The sequence below is a fragment of the Malaya genurostris genome, chromosome 3 (genome assembly GCF_030247185.1).
Source record: "Malaya genurostris strain Urasoe2022 chromosome 3, Malgen_1.1, whole genome shotgun sequence".
Classification (NCBI taxonomy): Eukaryota; Metazoa; Arthropoda; class Insecta; order Diptera; family Culicidae; genus Malaya; species Malaya genurostris.
This window is the reverse complement of record NC_080572.1, coordinates 293,466,063-293,484,858: the sequence shown is the minus strand read 5'-3', so window position 1 is coordinate 293,484,858 and position 18,796 is coordinate 293,466,063. Positions and strand designations below refer to the sequence as shown.

The following is an 18,796-nucleotide window of genomic DNA, read 5'->3' as shown; positions in this document are numbered from 1 at the left end:
AGGAGACAAGACAACTCGGTCTTTCCACTGCCATACAACACGCAGGTATACACCGGTGACCTGCGCTGGTTACAGCTGGCGAAGACGAAAGCAAATCGGAATTCGAGTGGTGCTGGATGTCAGGTAGCAGTAGCATCACATCATATTCTATCGCTACAGTGAGCTTCAGCATTGTATCAACGTCCAGATACATCCAACAAGAACATCTAGAGCAACGAGGATCTACACGGCAGTGCAACGGAGATAGACAACAATTTCAAGGTAGAAGTTTTTTCTTTTCCTTTTGATTGAGTACTGTGTAGTGTTGGTTTCAAATTTTATTTTAAAGTTTAGTTAAAAATTTTAATGTAATGGATGAATCCATGGACGTAAATCCTAGCATGAATCCGATACCCCCACGAACGAAAAAATATCAGGAGAGCTCTTCTGGGCCTTGGATAGTCTTTTTTAGACGTATATCAAAGCCATTAAACATTTTTCAAATTAATAAAGGTTTGACATCACGATACTCTTCAATCAAAGAGATCATAAAAGTAAATAACGATAAAATTCGTGTTGTGGTAAATAATTTGAAACACGCGAATGATATTGTCTCTTCGGAACATTTCAATAAAGAGTATAAAGTTTACATACCCTCCAAAGATGCAGAAATGCTTAAAACGGTCATTGATGTCCCCCCTTTGGAAACCGAAAACGGGTTTTCAAATCTAGAGGAACCAGAGGACTCTGACTCTGACGAAAATAGTGAAGGTAATTCGTTTATCACTACCCAAGGGTCAGTTAAGAGAAAGAAGTCTTCCTCCAAATTACCAAAAAAGACACCTAAAATTTCATCTTCAAAAAAAGATCCCCGTGTTAAACAAAAAAAGTCAAAACCAAAGACTGTGCCTCCTGGTTTGTCAAATTCACAAACCAATCCAGGATCTAGTACAGAATAAGATAATAATCCTGTGGGCTCCATTTCACAGCCACCAACAGGATTACTGAAGTTTTCGGAAATTGTTGAATGGATTTTCTCAGCATTCAATATATCTGAACCCTTAAAGACCCTCATAATGGCATTCCTTCCAATAGCTAGAACCTTTTTGAAGCAGTTATCAGCTCAATGGCCAATTGTCTCAGGTTTTGTATCTTTTGATGGATAATTTATCACCCGTCGCAAATGATACAATCACTGTCCTGCAGTGGAATTGTCGAAGCATCATGCCAAAACTTGATTCATTTAAAATATTATTGCATAGTCAAAAATGTGATGTATTTGCTTTATGCGAAACATGGCTTACTTCAAACATAGCTTTAAATTTTAATGATTTTAACATTATACGTCTCGATAGAGACTCTCCGTATGGTGGAGTGCTTTTGGGAATTAAGAAATGCTATTCCTTTTATAGATTAAACATCCCTTCAACTTCTAGTATAGAAGTTGTTGCTAGCCAAATAAACATTAAAGGCAAAGATATTTGCATAGCTTCGGTTTATATTCCTCCAAAAGCACAAGTTGGACAGCAACAGCTTAATGAAATGGTTGAAGCCCTTCCTGCACCACGATTGATTCTGGGGGATTTAAATTCGCACGGTATTATGTGGGGTTCCGTTTACAATGATAGCAGATCATCTTTAATACAAAACATTTGTGACAATTTTAGCATGACGGTATTAAATATGGGTAGCATGACACGGATCCCAAGACCTCCGGCACGCCCAAGTGCATTAGATCTATCTCTTTGCTCAACATCAATTCGACTAGATTGCACCTGGAAAATACTGCCTGATTTACACGGTAGCGATCATTTACCAATCATCATCTCAATTAGCAGTAGCAATTGCATTGCTACTTCCGCTAGTATTCCATATGATTTGACAAAAAATATCGACTGGATTAAATACCAAAGTAGTATCTCTAGTATTTTGAATTCAATGGAAGAGCTCCCTCCACTTGAAGAATATGACTTCCTCATTTGTTCGATTCTGGAGGCAGCAGAACAATCCCAAACTAAACGCTTTCCTGGGCCAACGACTAACAGAAGGCCTCCCAACCCCTGGTGGGACAAATAGTGCTCAGAGGCTAAACTCGCAAAACAAAATGCTTGCAAGACGTTTCTAAAACGGGGAGGAGGAACTCCTCAGAATTTTGAAAAACTTATGGTTTTAGAAACCAAGTACAAGAGCATACTTCGAGCCAAAAAATGTAGCTATTGGAGACATTTTGTCGAAGGTTTGTCAAGAGATACCTCAATGAGCACTCTTTGGAACACGGCCAGACGAATGAGGAATCGTAACGTGGGCAATGAGAGTGATGAATACTCGAACCGATGGATATTTGACTTTGCTAGGAAAGTTTGCCCAGATTCTGTTCCTACGCAGAGCATTATACGGGAATCTCCTCCAAATAATGGTTTTATTAATAACCCATTTTCAATGATGGAATTTTCTATAGCACTCTTGTCTTGTAACAATAACGCTCCAGGGTTGGACAGAATTAAATTCAACTTGGTGAAGAATCTGCCCAACCTCGCAAAAAGACGTTTGTTGGAATTGTTCAACAAGTTTCTTGAGCAAAATATTGTTCCACCTGACTGGAGACAAGTGAAAGTTATCGCCATTCAAAAACCGGGGAAACCAGCTTCCAATCACAACTCATATAGACCCATTGCGATGTTGTCCTGCATCAGAAAATTGTTCGAAAAAATTATTCTACGACGTCTCGACACTTGGGTCGAGACGAACGGTTTGTTGTCAGATACTCAGTTTGGCTTCCGTAGAAATAAAGGGACGAATGATTGCCTTGCATTACTTTCGTCTGACATCCAAATTGCCTTCGCTCAAAAGCAACAAATGGCATCTGTATTTTTAGACATTAAAGGAGCATTTGATTCAGTTTCCATTGATGTTCTTTCAGACAAGCTTCACCAAAATGGACTCCCAGCGGTTATAAATAATTATTTGCACAACCTTTTGTCAGAGAAACACATGCATTTTTCACATGGCGATTTGGCAACACTCAGAAATTGTTACATGGGTCTCCCGCAAGGCTCATGCCTCAGTCCGCTCCTCTATAATTTTTACGTAAATGACATTGACAGCTGTCTAGTAATCCCATGTACACTAAGACAATTGGCAGATGATGGCGTGGTTTCAGTTACTGGACCCAAAGCTATTGATCTGCATAAACCATTGCAAGATACCTTAGATAACTTGTCCGATTGGGCTGTTCATCTTGGTATCGAATTCTCTGCGGAGAAAACAGAGTTAGTCGTCTTTTCAAGAAAGCATGATCCCGCGCAGCTTCAGCTTCATATGATGGGAAGAATGATCCAACAGGTTTTAACTTTTAAATACCTCGGGGTGTGGTTCGATTCCAAATGCACGTGGGGAGGACACATTAGGTTTCTGATAACAAAATGCCAACAAAGAGTAAATTTTCTTCGAACAATAACAGGATCTTGGTGGGGTTCTCATCCGCAAGATCTAATAAAATTGTATCAAACAACGATACTTTCAGTGATGGAATATGGATGCGTTTGTTTTCGTTCCGCTGCAAACTCTCATATTATCAAACTTGAGCGAATTCAGTACCGTTGCTTGCGAATTGCCTTAGGCTGCATGCATTCGACACATACAATGAGTCTTGAAGTTCTGGCGGGAGTTCTTCCATTGAAAGATCGTTTTTGGGAGCTTTCATCACGCCTGCTAATAAGATGTGAGGTGCTTAATCCCATGGTAATTAATAATTTCGAACGACTAGTCGAGCTTCGTTCTCAAACAAAATTCATGACAGTATATTTTAACCATATGTCACAGGAAATCAACCCTTCAAGATATATTCCTATCCGTGTCAGCCTCCTAAATGTCCCTGACTCAACTTTATTTTTCGATACATCCATGCAGCGCGAAGTGCGTGGAATCCCGGATCATCTACGTTCGACGGAAATCCCAAAAATATTTTCAAGTAAGTTCAGGCATATTGACTCTGAGAAAATGTTTTACACGGACGGATCGCGAATTGAAGAAGCGACAGAGTTTGGTATGTTCAACAATAATGTTTCGGCCTCATTTAGGCTTCAAGAACCTGCATCTGTTTATATAGCAGAGCTAGCAGCAGTTCATTATAGTTTGAGTGTAATCGTCACATTAATTCCAAACCATTATTTCCTCTTCACAGATAGTCTGAGTGCAATTGAAGCCATTCGCTCAAACATGACTGGCAAGACTGAACCGTTTTTCCTGGGCAAAATAAAACAGTGCCTGAACGACATATTGAACAATAATTATCTAATCACTATAGTCTGGGTCCCGGCTCATTGCTCCATTCCTGGCAATGAAAGAGCCGATATTTTAGCCAAACGTGGTGCTATTGAGGGTGAAATTTATGAGAGACCAATTGCTTTCAACGAATTCTATAGCTCGTCTCGCCAAAGAACACTTGCCAGCTGGCAAGCTTCTTGGGATAAAGATGATCTGGGTCGGTGGATGCACTCAATTATTCCGAAAATATCGACAAAGGCATGGTTCAGGGGACTGGATGTGAGTAGAGATTTCATTCGTGTGATGTCCAGACTCATGTCCAATCACTACACGTTAGATGCACATCTCCTTCGAATTGGGCTCTCCGAGACTAATCATTGTGCTTGTGGCGAAGGTTATCGAGATATTGATCATGTCGTTTGGACATGCGTGGAGTATCGTGATGTCAGATCTCAACTAATAAATTCTTTGCGTACCCAAGGTAGACTATCCAATATCCCAGTTCGAGACATTCTTGCTTGTCGTGACCTTTCATACATGAAACTTATTTATCATTTCATAAAGAAAACTGGAGTTTCAATTTAATAAAGGCCCCTTTCAAGACTTAGTTCTGATCCCAGCTGCGTCCATGAGTTCAACCAATAGCTAAATTAGAATAAAAATAATGTAATGATACAAACAAACTCGAAACAGTTTATCAAATTATTAACAAAATGTCTGAAAATAACAGCTTATTTTATAATTTATAGAAGTTAATCGTTTGGTTCAAATAATATTTCCGAGTAGATTTCATAATTAATGACGAGTTACCTAAGATGATATTTAAGTAATAAGAGAATATGTTTTAATAAATGCAAAACGTTGTGACTATGTTAGAATTAAATTAGGATAAGAATATTATGTAAAAGTGATGCTACGGCGAAGAAAAACTTATGTAAACTGCCTTAGGAAATAAACGTATTTATGAAAAAAAAAAAAAGCAACTATCTTCACTAGAATGGATAGTACTGAAGATTATATATTCAATTTTTGCTTTTGCTTTTGGCTTAACTGTCGAATGTTTCTCCGAGGTCCGAACGCGCTTCACATTCGTTTATACAGAATCAATTTTGTGTGCACTGCTACCGCAAGCGCGTTTATTTGAATAAAGATTTTGCTGTAATGAGGACATGGGTTTTTTACAGCTCTCAACAAGCCATAGTGATACACCATGAAAAAATATTCCATGCTGCACTGAAAGGCCGAAATCAGCATTTTGGCGAAAAAAATAGTTGATTTTATGATTTTAATTAGATTTTTGCAGTGACAACTAAAAAATCTTACTTTTGCTAAAACTGAATACTTTAAGCACTCGGAAAACAAAAACCGAATTCAAGTAGTACACCGGACGGCGTAGCCCGAAAGATTGGAAGATACAAAAAACATCATTTGACATATACAATTAGAGTGCAACATTCGAAACTCACTTCACTGTTCAGCGTAAAAACATTACTACGCACAATCGCTTCAAATGCGCACAAATTCTGAATAAATACACTTTCCACTAAGAGTTTACGGCCTTTTTTACACATCGGTTAAAAAAGTAAATATGGATATATCGTAACAAATGCGAAAAACATCAAAACAATTTGCAAGCAGTTTCAACAAGACTATCCTTTTTAGTTTTTCAATGGATTGTTTTACTTTGACACTTCTCATGAATTTTTGGCTAAGAAACTTGTGAATAAAACCAATTTCATTGTTGTTTTCTTTGGGCTGTCTTTCAGCAATGAGGGTGATAGATAGTCAATGAGAATTTCGTGTTGGATTGAAACATTGCTGGTTTGTGTCCAGGATATTCGCCAACAAAACACATTTTCTAAAAACAAGAGTTTTTTCAGCAAAGTAAATTCTGAATTTCAACTAATTTAATAGTTATTTTGGAAATTTTGTTGTTAAAATCAATAATTCAAAAACAGTAATACGAATTAGGCGCAGAGCAAATTTCGGTCGTTCCGTGTGGATATTGATTACAAGACTCATTATTCATCCAGCTGGTTAATTGTCCCGGGTTGGCGGTTCAATGCATAGGACGCTGGTCTTACAAGCCAGTTGTCGTATGTTCGAGCCCCGACCTGGAAGGGTTCTTAGTGTCAATAGGATTCATAGTATACTAGCCATGCAATGATTCTGTACGCTAAGCATCGGCTGCAAAGTCTGTTGTAACAGAAAGGCCAAATTCCACAAAAAAAAATGTAATGCCAAGACTTTGACTTTGACTTGGTTAATTGACTCTCTATGACTGCACTATTTCGATTAAATCCAATTAAACACAATTTAGCAGAATTTTGATTTATAGAAGTAACAAGAGTGAAGGAGTTAGTTTCTCTCGAGCAGCCAGCGAACGAAGCGTTTGTTTGTTTGCAGTATTTACTGAGATCATCAGATCATCATTGCTGCGCTCCTGCTACTTCTGTTTATAATATTCAAGTATAACTAAGAATTCTTACTGTTACTAAATAATTGATATGTAAAAGTTTTCGTTGCATAAAGTCATCATTAACAGCCGTTCGCGTTCGGAGCTGGCAGAAACATTCGAATATATAATCTTCATCAATTTCTAGCCCCGTGAAGATTGTTTGCTTACTATGAATTATTTTGTGAGAGGACGACGTTCAGAACACGAGAGAGAAAATTATATTCACGGCTTCTGTGCTTCATGAAGACCCCAAAAACCAACACATTGTGTCGTCTGTGCATATGTGGAATATATTTGCTTCAACTAGCGTTTTGTTTGTCTGGTTCTTTTTGGCTGGAAAGGCGTCCTCTTTGTGAGCGGTGGAATTGTTCGCTCACAATGCAATGGAAACTATATATTCATTCCCCGGCGAATGAATATTTTAAACCCTGGTTCAGACTAAAACCAAGATATAGAATTCAATTCTAGAGTTCTAGGACATTCTGGAATTCAGTTTCAGAGTCCAAGAGTACAGGGTGCTCCATCTTTTATGTCGGTATGTAAACATTGAATAACTTTGAGAAAAAATCAACCGATTTCTATGAGTGATGTACTTTTATTCAGTTTGGATCCTTACAATTTTTTGGACTAGTTTTTGAAAACAATATCATCTAAGTGGCTACCTTTATTAGCAATTACAAAATGATTCCTTTTTTCTGCGTTTGCCAAGCTGGTTGACGTAAACCTTGATTTTCAAATAACCTCACAAAAAGAAGTCCGGGTTAAATCAGGTAATCTGGGTGGCCGGATCCCTGTTGATTTTTTGTAGTTTTCAGAATTGTGATCTAAAACTCAGTTCCTCGTCCAGAATCCAAGGCCAGATTGGAGTTGGACACTTTTAGAACTGAACCCGAGTTTCTGAACCTCCGAGCTTCCAAGCCTACAATGTTGAGCCGAAATCTGAAACTGAGATTAGAATCTTGATTCTGGACCTAGATTTTGGACTTGGATCAGCATTTTGAAACTGAACTCTAGAACTGAAAAATTTCTGGAGCTTCAGACTGAAATCTAGGACCAGATTTCGGATACGAAATTGCAGTTTTATTTCCAGAATTCAGTTCTGGAGTACGTTCCTGAATCCTGGTTCGGAATTCAGTCCCAGAAAGCAGAAAGGTCTGAAATAACCAAATTCCAAAATTTAGTTCCACAATTCTAAAATTATAGCTGGATTCAGGTATTAGAAAAAATCTGATTTGGAATTCAGCTCTAGAACAATCCAAATCCAGAATCCAGTTTCGGAATTTAGTTCCTAAATCTTGATTCAAAATTGAGTTTCAGAATTCAGATCTAGGATTCTGTTCTAGTATTCGGCTTATAAATTCGATTCCAGAATTCCATGTCCAGAAAACAGATTCTTCAACGTGAAAGAAACTGAATCATCCATTTTCTTCATATTCACGTCATCCGGTTGTTTCTGATATTACTCACCTTTTTTCTAGATTAGACTATTCTCAAAAGCTCGAAAGAATATATAAGAAAAGATTCTCTCGAAAAACTAAGGATAAATATAAAAACGTGTTTAATCCACCTAGCAGTGAGATGATACCTATTTTTATCAATCCGGATGTGTTTTTTGCATGAATATTCTTCGGTGTTTAAGTTTTTATGACATTATTTTAATGACCGTTGTTTTAAGCGACAATTTGAGATTTTAATCACTCATTACTCTGTAATGTCGAAACTGCAAATCGGATCGAATTTGAATCTAGAAGTGTGATAATCGATTAAACATGCCATGATAAGTAAGTTCCACTCTAGAGTTTGCGGTAATTTAAGGTACTTCCAGAGCCGGTATTCAGGAATCAGCATAACCCAAACCGATTCGTATGGCCATATGACGAATAAATTACAACAGTTTTGAGTCCAACTTTGAAGCTTTTCGGGATTGTCATCTTCTATATCGGTTTGAATTTTAAAAATTCATCATCATGTAATTCGAGAACCGGAAGTCATAATTGGGTAAAATTAATTAATTTTTGTATATAAGTTTGTTTTAATTTGAATTTTTGTTTCTGAAATTTGATTAGGCTTTTTTTGAGAAAACGATTGAGCTTTGAGAAACGATTTTATACTGGAACCGGAATTCTAAAAGCGGTATGGCCGAAGTCAGATAAATTCACCTGAGTAGCTGTACAGTTTACATTTGTTTCAAAATATTTGAAAATCAGTTAAGACATCTTTGAGAGATCATAGCACGAATTAAATTTTTAGGTGCCTTCTGATCGAAAACTGAATACCATTAAAACTGAAATAAATTTATTTGGATATCGAATATCCAAATCTGCCAACCCGATAAACCTGATTAATTTATATAAAATAGACATTTTTATACTAATCACCCTGCATTTCCGAAACCGGAAGTTGGATCTGACTGAAAAGCAAGATGTTTTATAGAACCTTGAAACTTTTCATTTGAATCTTAGATGATTCTTAGATTTCATTTGAATCTTAGATCGGTTCAGCCATCTACGAGAAAAATGAGTTACACAGTTTTGATTTCGTTTCACATATCATCCTGTAGTTCCAGAACCAGAGGTCGGAACCAAACATAATGCAGGAACTTTGTTTGGGAGCATACGACTTTTCGTATGAATCTGAATTTGTAGAAAAGAAATTTTCCGAGAAAATTAAGTGAAATTATTTGTCACACACGCATTTGCTGATCTCGATGAACTGATTCGAATGGTATATGGATGTTATGTTGTTCCAGCATTTATTGCTGTAAGTAGTTTAAAACAAAATAATTAAAAAAAATTCTGCCATCATCTGGTCTATATATGTCATATTCGAACGATTATGTTGCTAAAAACGAGCCGTGCCAAAATCGGTCCGAGGCTAAATGTCATGAAAAAGGATGCTGTACACAATCTTTTTGGTACTTAGAAACAATTGTATGTAACAGTATAAAAAATCGTGTTTTCCGTTCCTCCCAAGCATATCTTTGTCATACAGCGCTCAAAACTCCTACTGCTGGAATAGGGAGAAAAGTCGCTTACAGAAAAATTTCGATATCTCCGTTAAAAATGGACGGATTTTAACAAACTATGGCTTGTTGGATAGGTATCACCGTGCGGAATCTAAGTCTGAAAACATATTCTGTTTTCAAGGTCAATTGTGACAGATACTGTCAAAAAACTGAAAATTTTGACATAAAACTTCGAATAACTCAAAAAGTAAACATCCTATCTCAAAACCATTCAATAGCGTTTTGGGTGACGGGGAGACCTTTCATTTGCGACTAGTTTGATCAAAATCAGTCTAGCCATCTCTGAGATCTCGACCTCTTAGTTGACAACACACATACAGACACACACACATACACACACACACAGACATTTGCTCAGTTCGTCGAGCTGAATCGATTGGTATATGTCATTCGGCCCTCCGGGCCTCGGAAAAATTTTCTAAAGTTTGAGCGAATTCTATACCTATTTTTTATATATATAAAAATAGGTAAAAAAACACTTTTTTGAAACAAGTAATAGTTTAGGTCTACTAACTCAAAATAGGAAAGCAGAAACTTCTGCAATTGTGGCCTTTTACGACATGGAAGCAGAAACCCAATGAATCTACTCTTGGGAATATTTTTTTTTTGCCACCGGCTTCCACACGGCCTTTAGACTGTTCCTTCCGGAACTCTTGGTCCACTGCTCCTCTTCAAAATTCAAAAATATGGCATTGAATAAAAACTTTTGGAATGACTTGAACCATATCTTACAAAACGTAAACAAATTGTACGCTGTCAAAGCACATACTCCAAATCAATAAATGTCACTTCCGGTGTACCCCAAGGCTCTCTTTTAGGCCCTTCCCTTTTATATTGTACGTAAATGACATTTCCTTCTGACTTAAACATCTAAAAGTACTTGTACATGCAGACTACATGGAGCTCTTTATAGAAATAAGAAATGCTGAAGTAATCGAACATGAAACTCACGTATTCAATAATTGGTGCAATAAAAGCTTACTCCAACTAAACGTTAAGAAATGTAGTTCAATATAGTTATAAAACGAAGCAGTAGGAAACATAAAATTAAAAGAAACCTAGGCGTAGTTTAATTGTAGCATCATTATACAATTGTCAATAAAGACAATAGTATTTTCGGCTTCACTAAACGCTTCAGTCATAATTTCCAGGACCATTACACAATAAAATTATTACGTTCACCTGGTAAGGTTTTATAAAAACAACGTAAATTGACTGAAATCAGACATTTTGTGTCCCTCTCCCAAAGAAGATCTTCTGCTATGTAATAGAGATTCCTATATCGTTTTCGCTTGAAGCTTAAACTAACCCTGTTCCGATTATAACTGCTGTCAAATTCATACATTTGACAGCTAACTGACTCGAAAATGGAAATGAGAAAATGAAATATGATAATCTGTAACCAGGCACAATGGTAAAACTATCAACATTATCAACTATCCTCATCTGTACAAGGAATTTTGTTTTTTCAGTTTGGCAAGTTTTACGTTACCCAATGTCCAGATATTAGAAGATGCACAAAAATGTAGAAAATTACTGGCATACAATATTTTTATCATTACAAATATATGTGGAAACATTCAACTCTACATAGAGATTAGTCATAGCAGACAGATGGGGGACCGTAATCTAGAGTAAAACGTTGAATTTAGCGATGACAGTAACTAGAAAAGTTAAACCGCGAGCAACCAAACAATACACACACTCACCTCCAGATCCTGCTCGGAAATGTTATAGGAGGCAATCAACTGCTCAACCAGATGGTCGAGTCTCGATCCCAAACCGGACAGTGCCACCGATGCTCCCGAAACGGCTGTTCCTTGCTGTAACAATATATCCTTCGATCGACTTTCCAACGCATTGTATTTGGCTTGCATTCCGAGAAACTCTTGTCTGAAAAAAAAAAACGAACGAAGGGTCATTTCCTCGATACCACAAACGGCAACCTTAATGATTCATACCGCCGCTGTTCGCCAATGCGAACCAAATGGCGACACTCTTCCTGCTGTCGTTCGATTTCACATTCCCTTTGGATCAGGGACTGTCTTAGTTGGGAAACTTCCAGTTCTGCCTCCTTCAGAGCATCCATACAGGATGCTTTTTCGGCTTGGAGGAAATCCTGCATTTCGCTTGACTCTTCCTCCAACTCAGTCTTCTGTCTCAACAATTCTTCCTGGTTTTTCAGGGATTTTTCCATATCCATCTGTAGGGTGCGGCAAATACTTTGCAGTTTGATGATTTGTTCCTGCTTCTTTTCCAGCACTGAGCCGGACATTTGAAGCTGAGATTCCAGCATTAGTAAACTATCACACTCGCCACCCGTATCAACTGCCACTCCCTGTACCGATCCGAGCATCCCCAATACGCGCTCGCTGTTGTTCTGGAGCTCTTTTTGTGCCGCGAGCTTTTCTTCGCGTTCTTTCAGTAACTTTTGCTCCAATGCTGTGACCATCTGACTTTTCTCAGAGTGTTTCGTCATCAGCGTGGAATACTCGGCGGTAAGTTTTTTAAGTTTTTCTTCCAGTTTATCCATCTCCTTGTCACGAATATCGGATTGGGTAGCCTTTTGACTGGTCTCTACCGCATCCACCTTTATGTCTTTGGCTTTGCCATTAAAAGCATCTTCTACGTCTTTACATGTCATCGCAGTTTGAACGCTAGTCTCGTGGTAAATTTTCGTCTTTTGGATTATTTTTTTGGTCACACCGGCCAGTCTTGGATAGCTAGGAAGCGTTCTGGTTGGTATTTCTGGTTTAGTCGATGGAAGTTTCTTGATAAGCGAGGTTGTCATACGATTCTGATCACGAGTCAAAGAATCACTCCGAGGGCTACCAACTTTCAATTCATCGGCAGACCTTTCTCTTCGACGGCGAGGAAGTGTTCCAAATTTGTCCAGTGGGCTGCTGGCTTTACCTTCCAAGGCAAGAGTACCAACACGTGTTTTTATGGAAATTCCATCTACAGCAGCGGAGCTGGCCCTACAGGTAGATCTAGGTGCCATCGTACCTTTACCTCCAACGGACGGCCAACGACCATCGTCCGTGGGAGTTCCCAGCGGTGTTCGACCTCTTGTCACCGACGGAGTTCTAGATAAAGTCGACCGCTGGATAGCTGGAGACCCCTCCTTAATACCGGTTGGCAACGAGTCTGGTTTCGGTGGCCGCTTCGTAGGAACAATTGGTTTAGATGTCGACGGCGTTCTATTGCTACTTGTACTGGAAGCACTTATTTTCTCTCGAGATCTAGCTCGCTCTCGGACATTCATTGCGGAAGTCGGAGGCGTTTTCAAGTTCAACGACACTGATCTTCCCAAGGACGAAGTTCTTGATCGCGAACTACTTCTAGCTGATGAGCAGCTTTCGCTGGATTTTCTGGGAGACCGATTTGTCAAAGGTTCTTTCATAGCAACCTTTTTCTTGGTGGTACATCCGGGTTTGCGTAAAGAACTAACCGGACCACCCGTCACAGATGAACTTTCACTTCCGCCTTCACTAGCACAGTAATCATTACTCAATCTACTACCGAGAATTATTGTACTGCCGGTCTTATCATACACATCCGAACTATAACTTATCACACTAGAATTACATGACACACTGACACCGTTGCCCTCTTCCAACCCGCAACAACTGCTCGCATAACCGGCACTGTTATTACTTAATGCTCGCTGTAAGATCCCAGTTTCGTTCAGTGAACCCATGATTCCTCCGAACTCCACTCCGCTATCGCTTCCATCACCTCCGTTCAACACCTTAACGACATCACCGTCCACCAACGGTTGTGAATTGCCTCCGTCAACGTCATCGCCTATAAGCTCGATAATATCAGTCACTAGATCTCTCCCCACCGCTGGATCCTCTACCAGCGACGAACAGTCATAGTCCCGTACATTGAAAGAAGAATCCTGCGAGCATTTAGTTGTCTCATGCGACGATGAGGCCGCCGCTGCATCCGTGTCCGACGATTTAGTCAATTCGAGCTCGTTCAGGATTTTACCCTCACCGTCTTCAATCACCTGCGTCACTACTACGAGTTCCTCTATGGTATCCATTTTAAGTTGTCGCTTTCGGTTTCTGCGGGCTGATGCTACGTTGAGTCAGAATCGCTTAGGGAATATGATCCAGTTTACATTGTAGTCGAAAATTGAACAGGATAGTATCTGTGGATAAAAGAACGAAGGAGAAAAATCAATTTTACTTATAATAAATAGAGACAAACGCACAAGAATCGGGGGAAAACCACAACCACAGTACGTGTCAAAGCTTTAAACTGGATCAACAACGGTCGCTACGCAAAACATTTCCGTATCAACTGGCGTCCACCTACGCAACGCTGATACATGAAGCTTATCTTATCGATCGGTAACAACGGAACAAGTACACGAAAACTTGCCAAAGTTGGCGTAGCTTGTCACTTTTAGGGATGGCTAATGAATGTACATTCCAAACATTTTTTCTAGCAGTATTTCGAACAGTGTTTTAGTGTTTTTTTGAAACACTATTTTCGAGCAATTTAGTAAATGGCTATTTACAGCAGTATTTTCGACCACTTTGTCAAACAGTTTTGTTGAGTAGTTTATCGACCAATAGCATTTGGAACAATTTTCTCGAGCTGTTTGCCAAATAGTTTTTCAAATTTTTCGAGTAGTTTTTTAACTGTTTTTCGAGTAGTCTCTCTAGCACATTTTCGAGCAGTTTTTTAGTATTTTTTTACCATTACTTTTTCAAACAATTTTGTCGAGTAGTTTGACAAACATTTATCGAGCAGTTTCTTAGAGTCGTTTACAGACAGTTTTTTCAAGCTAATTATCAAACAGTTTTTTGAGCTGATTTTCAAACAGATTTCTCGAGATCTTTATCGAAAAATTCTCTCGCGCAGTTTTTCGTGTAGTTTTCTGTGCAGGTTTAGATTAATTTTTTTTCGACCATTTTTCTTCGAATAGTTTTCAAGCAGTTTTCCGACTAGACATCGATAATGTTTTTTCGTTTATAGTAGATATTGGAGTACTTTTTTTGGAAGCTTTCCGAGCAATTTTCTCCAGCATTTTTTTCGGGCACGTTTTAATGGTTCTTTTCCGAATCGATATCGAACAGGTTTTTTCGATCAGTTTTTTTGAGCAATTTTCTATGCAGTTTTTTCGAGCAGATTTTCAAACAGTTTTTTCGTGCTGATTTTCGAAAAGTTATCTCCCGTAGTTTTTTGTGCTGGTTTTCGATCAATATTCTTATCAACCATCTTCTCGAGCTGTTTTTCTTCGAATAGTTTTTCGAGCAATTTTATCGACTGGACATCGATCAATGCTTCTCGTTTTTTTTAGCAGATATTCAAACAATTTTTCTGGAAGCTTTGAGAGCATTTTTCTTCAGCAGTTTTTTCCAGCAAATTTTTGAGAACGTTCTCGTGCACGTTTTTTGAGCATCTTTTCCGAGCAATTTCTCGAGCAGTCTTTTTATATCAAACAGTTTTTTCGGGTAGTTATTTCAAGCAGTTTTTTCGAACAGTGTTTTCTCTCGCAGTTTTCAGTGTGGTTTTTTGTGCATGTTTTCGATCAATATTCTCGAGCAGATTATCGATCATCTTTTCGAGCTGTTTTAAAAAAGTTTCATCGAATAGTTTTTCGAGCAATTTTCTTGACTGAACATCGATTATGCTTTTCGTTTTTTTTAGTAAATATGCGGACAATTTTTCTGGAAGCTTGGCGAGAATTTTTCTTCAGCAGTTTTTTCGAAAAAATTTTTTAGTACGTTCTTGTGCACGTTTTTTGAGCATCTTTTCCGAGCAATTTCTCGAGATTTCTCATGCTTTTCATTTTTTTAGTAAATATGCGGACAATTTTTCTGGAAGCTTGGCGAGAATTTTTCTTCAGCAGTTTTTTCGAAAAAATTTTTGAGTACGTTCTTGTGCACGTTTTTTGAGCATCTTTTCCGAGCAATTTCTCGAGCAGTCTTTTTGATATCAAACAGTTTTTTCGTGTAGTTATTTCAAGCAGTTCTTTCGAACAGTTTTCGAACAGTGTTTTCAATCAGTTTTTTCGAGCAGATTTTCAAACAGTTGTTTTTTAGATGATTATCGAGTTCTCTCGCGCAGCTGTTCGTGTAGCTTTTCTCAATGGTTTACATAATTTTTCACGAGTAGATTACCAAGTAGTTTTTCGAACTGTTTTTCCAATACTATTTTCGAGCAGCGTCTCGAGCAATTTTGTGACTTTTTGTACGAGTTATTTTTTCTAGCTCATTTTCGAATTATTTTATGAAGTACTTTTTTATATCAATAGTTTGTTTAACAGTTTTTTCGTGCTGATTTTCGAGAAGTTATCTCTCGCAGTTTTCAGTTTGTTTTTTTTTCTGTAGGTTTTCGATCAATATTCTCGAGCAGATTATCGATCATCTTCTCGAGCTGTTTTTAAAAAAGTTTCTTCGAATAGTTTTTCGAGCAATTTTCTCGACTGAACATCGATCATGCTTTTCGTTTTTTAAGTAAATATGCGGACAATTTTTCTGCTAGCTTGGCGAGCATTTTTCTTCAGCAGTTTTTTCGAAAAAAATTTTGAGCACGTTCTCGTGCACGTTTTTTGAGAATTTTTTCCGAGCAATTTTTCGAGCAGACGTTTTGATATCAAACAGTTTTTTCGGGTAATTATTTTAAGCAGTTTTTTTAGCAGTGTTTCGAACAGTGGTTCCAAGCAGTTTTTGAAGCAATTTTTAAAGTATTTTCTGTGCAATTTTTAAAGTAGTTTTTTCGAGCAGATTTTCAAACAGTTTTTTGAGCTGATTATCGAGTTCTCTCGTGCAGCTTTTCGTGTAGCTTTTCTTAATGGTTTACATATTTTTTCTCGAGTAGTTTACAAAGTAGTTTTTCGAGCTGTTTTTCCAACATTATTTTCTAGCACATTTTCGTATAGTTTTATGGAGTACGTTTTATATTAAAAGTTTTTCAAACAGTTTTTCGAGCGGTTTCATAGGGCTGTTCTTCGTGCTGATTTTCGACCAATTTACTCGAGTAGTTTTTCAAATTATTTTTTAACACTATTTTCGAGCAGTATCTCGAGCAGTTTTTTTAATTATTTTTTTACACATTTTCGAACAGTTCTGTGGAGTACTTTTTTGACCAGTAGTTAAAGTAGAATTTTCTCGAGTAGTTTGTCAAACAGTTTTTCGAGCGATTTCTTATAGCTGTTTGCAAGGAGTTTTTTCGAGCGGATTTTCAAACAATTTTTTCGAGAAGTTCTCGCGCGTAGTTTATCGTGTAGTTTTTGTTCAGGTTTTAGAGCAATTTTCACGAGCAGTTTATCGATCATTTTTTCGAGTTGTTTTTCGAACAGTTTCTACGGATAGTTTTTCGAGCAGTTTTCTCGACTGGATATCGATCATGCTTTTAATTTTTTTTTTAAAGATTTTCGGGAAATTTTTCTGACAACTTTCCGAGAAATTTTTTTCAGCAATGTTTTCTAGCAGATTTTCGAACACGTTTTCCTGTACGGTATCATACAGTTTTTTTCGGGTAGTTTTTTCAATCAGTTATTCCAAGCAGTTCTTTTGAGAAATTTTTCATAGTTTTTCCAAGTAGTGTTTCGATCAGTTTTTTGAAGCAGTTTTTTTTCGAGCTGATTTTCGAGAAAGGCAGTTTTTCGTGTAGCATTTTATGCTGGTTTCAGATCTATTTTCTCCAGTAGTTCACCGAGTAGTTTTTCGAGCTGTTTTTTAACACTATTTTTGAGCAGTCTCCAGATCAATTTTGTGAGAGGGATTTTCTAGCACATTTTCAAACAGTTTTATGAAGTAATTTCTCAAACAATTTTCACGACTAGTTTGTCAAACAGTTTTTCGAGTGATTTCTCAAAGCTGTTTGCAAGGAGATTTTCGAGCAGATTTTCAAACAATTTTTTCGATATGTTTTTCGAAGAGTTCTCTCGCGTAGTTTATCGTGTAGTTTTTGTTCAGGATTTCAAGCAAATTTCACGAGCAGTTAATCGATCATTTTTTAGAAGATATTCGTGCAATTTTTCTGACAGCTTTCCGAGAAATTTCCTTCAGCAGTTTTTTCTAGCAGATTTTCGAGCACGTTTTCATGTACTTTTTTGAGCATCTTTTTCGAGCAATTTCTCGAGCAGTTTTTTTGAACCGATATCAAACAGTTTTTTCGGGTAGTTTTAAAGCACCTATTCCAAGCAGTTCTTTTGAGAAATTTTTCATTGTTTTTCCAAGTAATATTTTGATCAAATTTGGAGCAGTTTCCGTGCAGTTTATCAAGCAGTTTTTTCGAGTTGATTTTCAAACAGTTTTTTCGAGCTGATTTTCGAGAAACGCAGTTTTTCGTGTAGTATTTTGTGCTGGTATTAGATCGAACAGTCTCTCAGTTTTTCGAGTAGTTTGCCCGATATCGGTCATGGTTTTCGACTTTTTAGCAAATATTCGAACAATTTTGCTGGTAGCTTTGCAAGCAATTTTCTCCGACAGTTTATTCGAGCAGAGCAATTTCTCGAGCAGTCTATTTGACCGATATCAAACAGTTTTTTCATGTATTTTTTTCAAGCAATTTTTTGGGTAGGTTTTCGAGTAGTATTTTTTGGGAAATTATTTTTTATCGAAATTCTGCTAACCAATGTGAAAAAAGTTTCAGAACACGTCAACAATTGGAACATTTGCAGATTCATTTCCTGCGCCGACCACATATAATTTATTAAATTTTTGGCACGTATTTGACCTCTTACACTTTATACCATTCCATGACGGATTTCACGTAGTGACAAGAGACTAAATCATGCCAAAACAGAGCTGCAATAGTGGCTTTTGCAAACATTCTTCCTCATACACATTCTTATTGATAGTGCCAATAGAAACGAAACTTTTAGATTTTCGACCACAACCACATACGACCTGCCAAATCAAATACTTCTTCGGAAAGCTCTAACATTCAAACCATAACGTTCACCAGATCAAATGTTTGAGAATGAAACTAAGCTGTTTATGAAAAAAAATCAAAGTTTCATTCTTCATAGTGGAATTTAAGGGAACTTTCATATTTTTATCAGAAACGGTTCTCACCAGATGAAAATTAACACATGGTGC

At 37.5% G+C, this 18,796-nt stretch overlaps 1 protein-coding gene across 1 annotated transcript in view; it reads right to left on the bottom strand.

The window, feature by feature from the left end:
* Window positions 1-18,796, bottom strand: part of LOC131439474 (uncharacterized) — a 132,357-nt gene that overhangs the window by 7,364 nt on the left and 106,197 nt on the right. The window contains exons 3-4 of the mRNA XM_058610517.1: window positions 11,690-13,887; window positions 11,438-11,621 (exon numbers count right to left, since the gene is read on the bottom strand). Of these exons, the coding sequence (XP_058466500.1) occupies window positions 11,438-11,621; window positions 11,690-13,779 (2,274 nt within the window). The 5' untranslated portion in view covers window positions 13,780-13,887. The remainder of the gene's footprint in view (window positions 1-11,437; window positions 11,622-11,689; window positions 13,888-18,796) is intronic.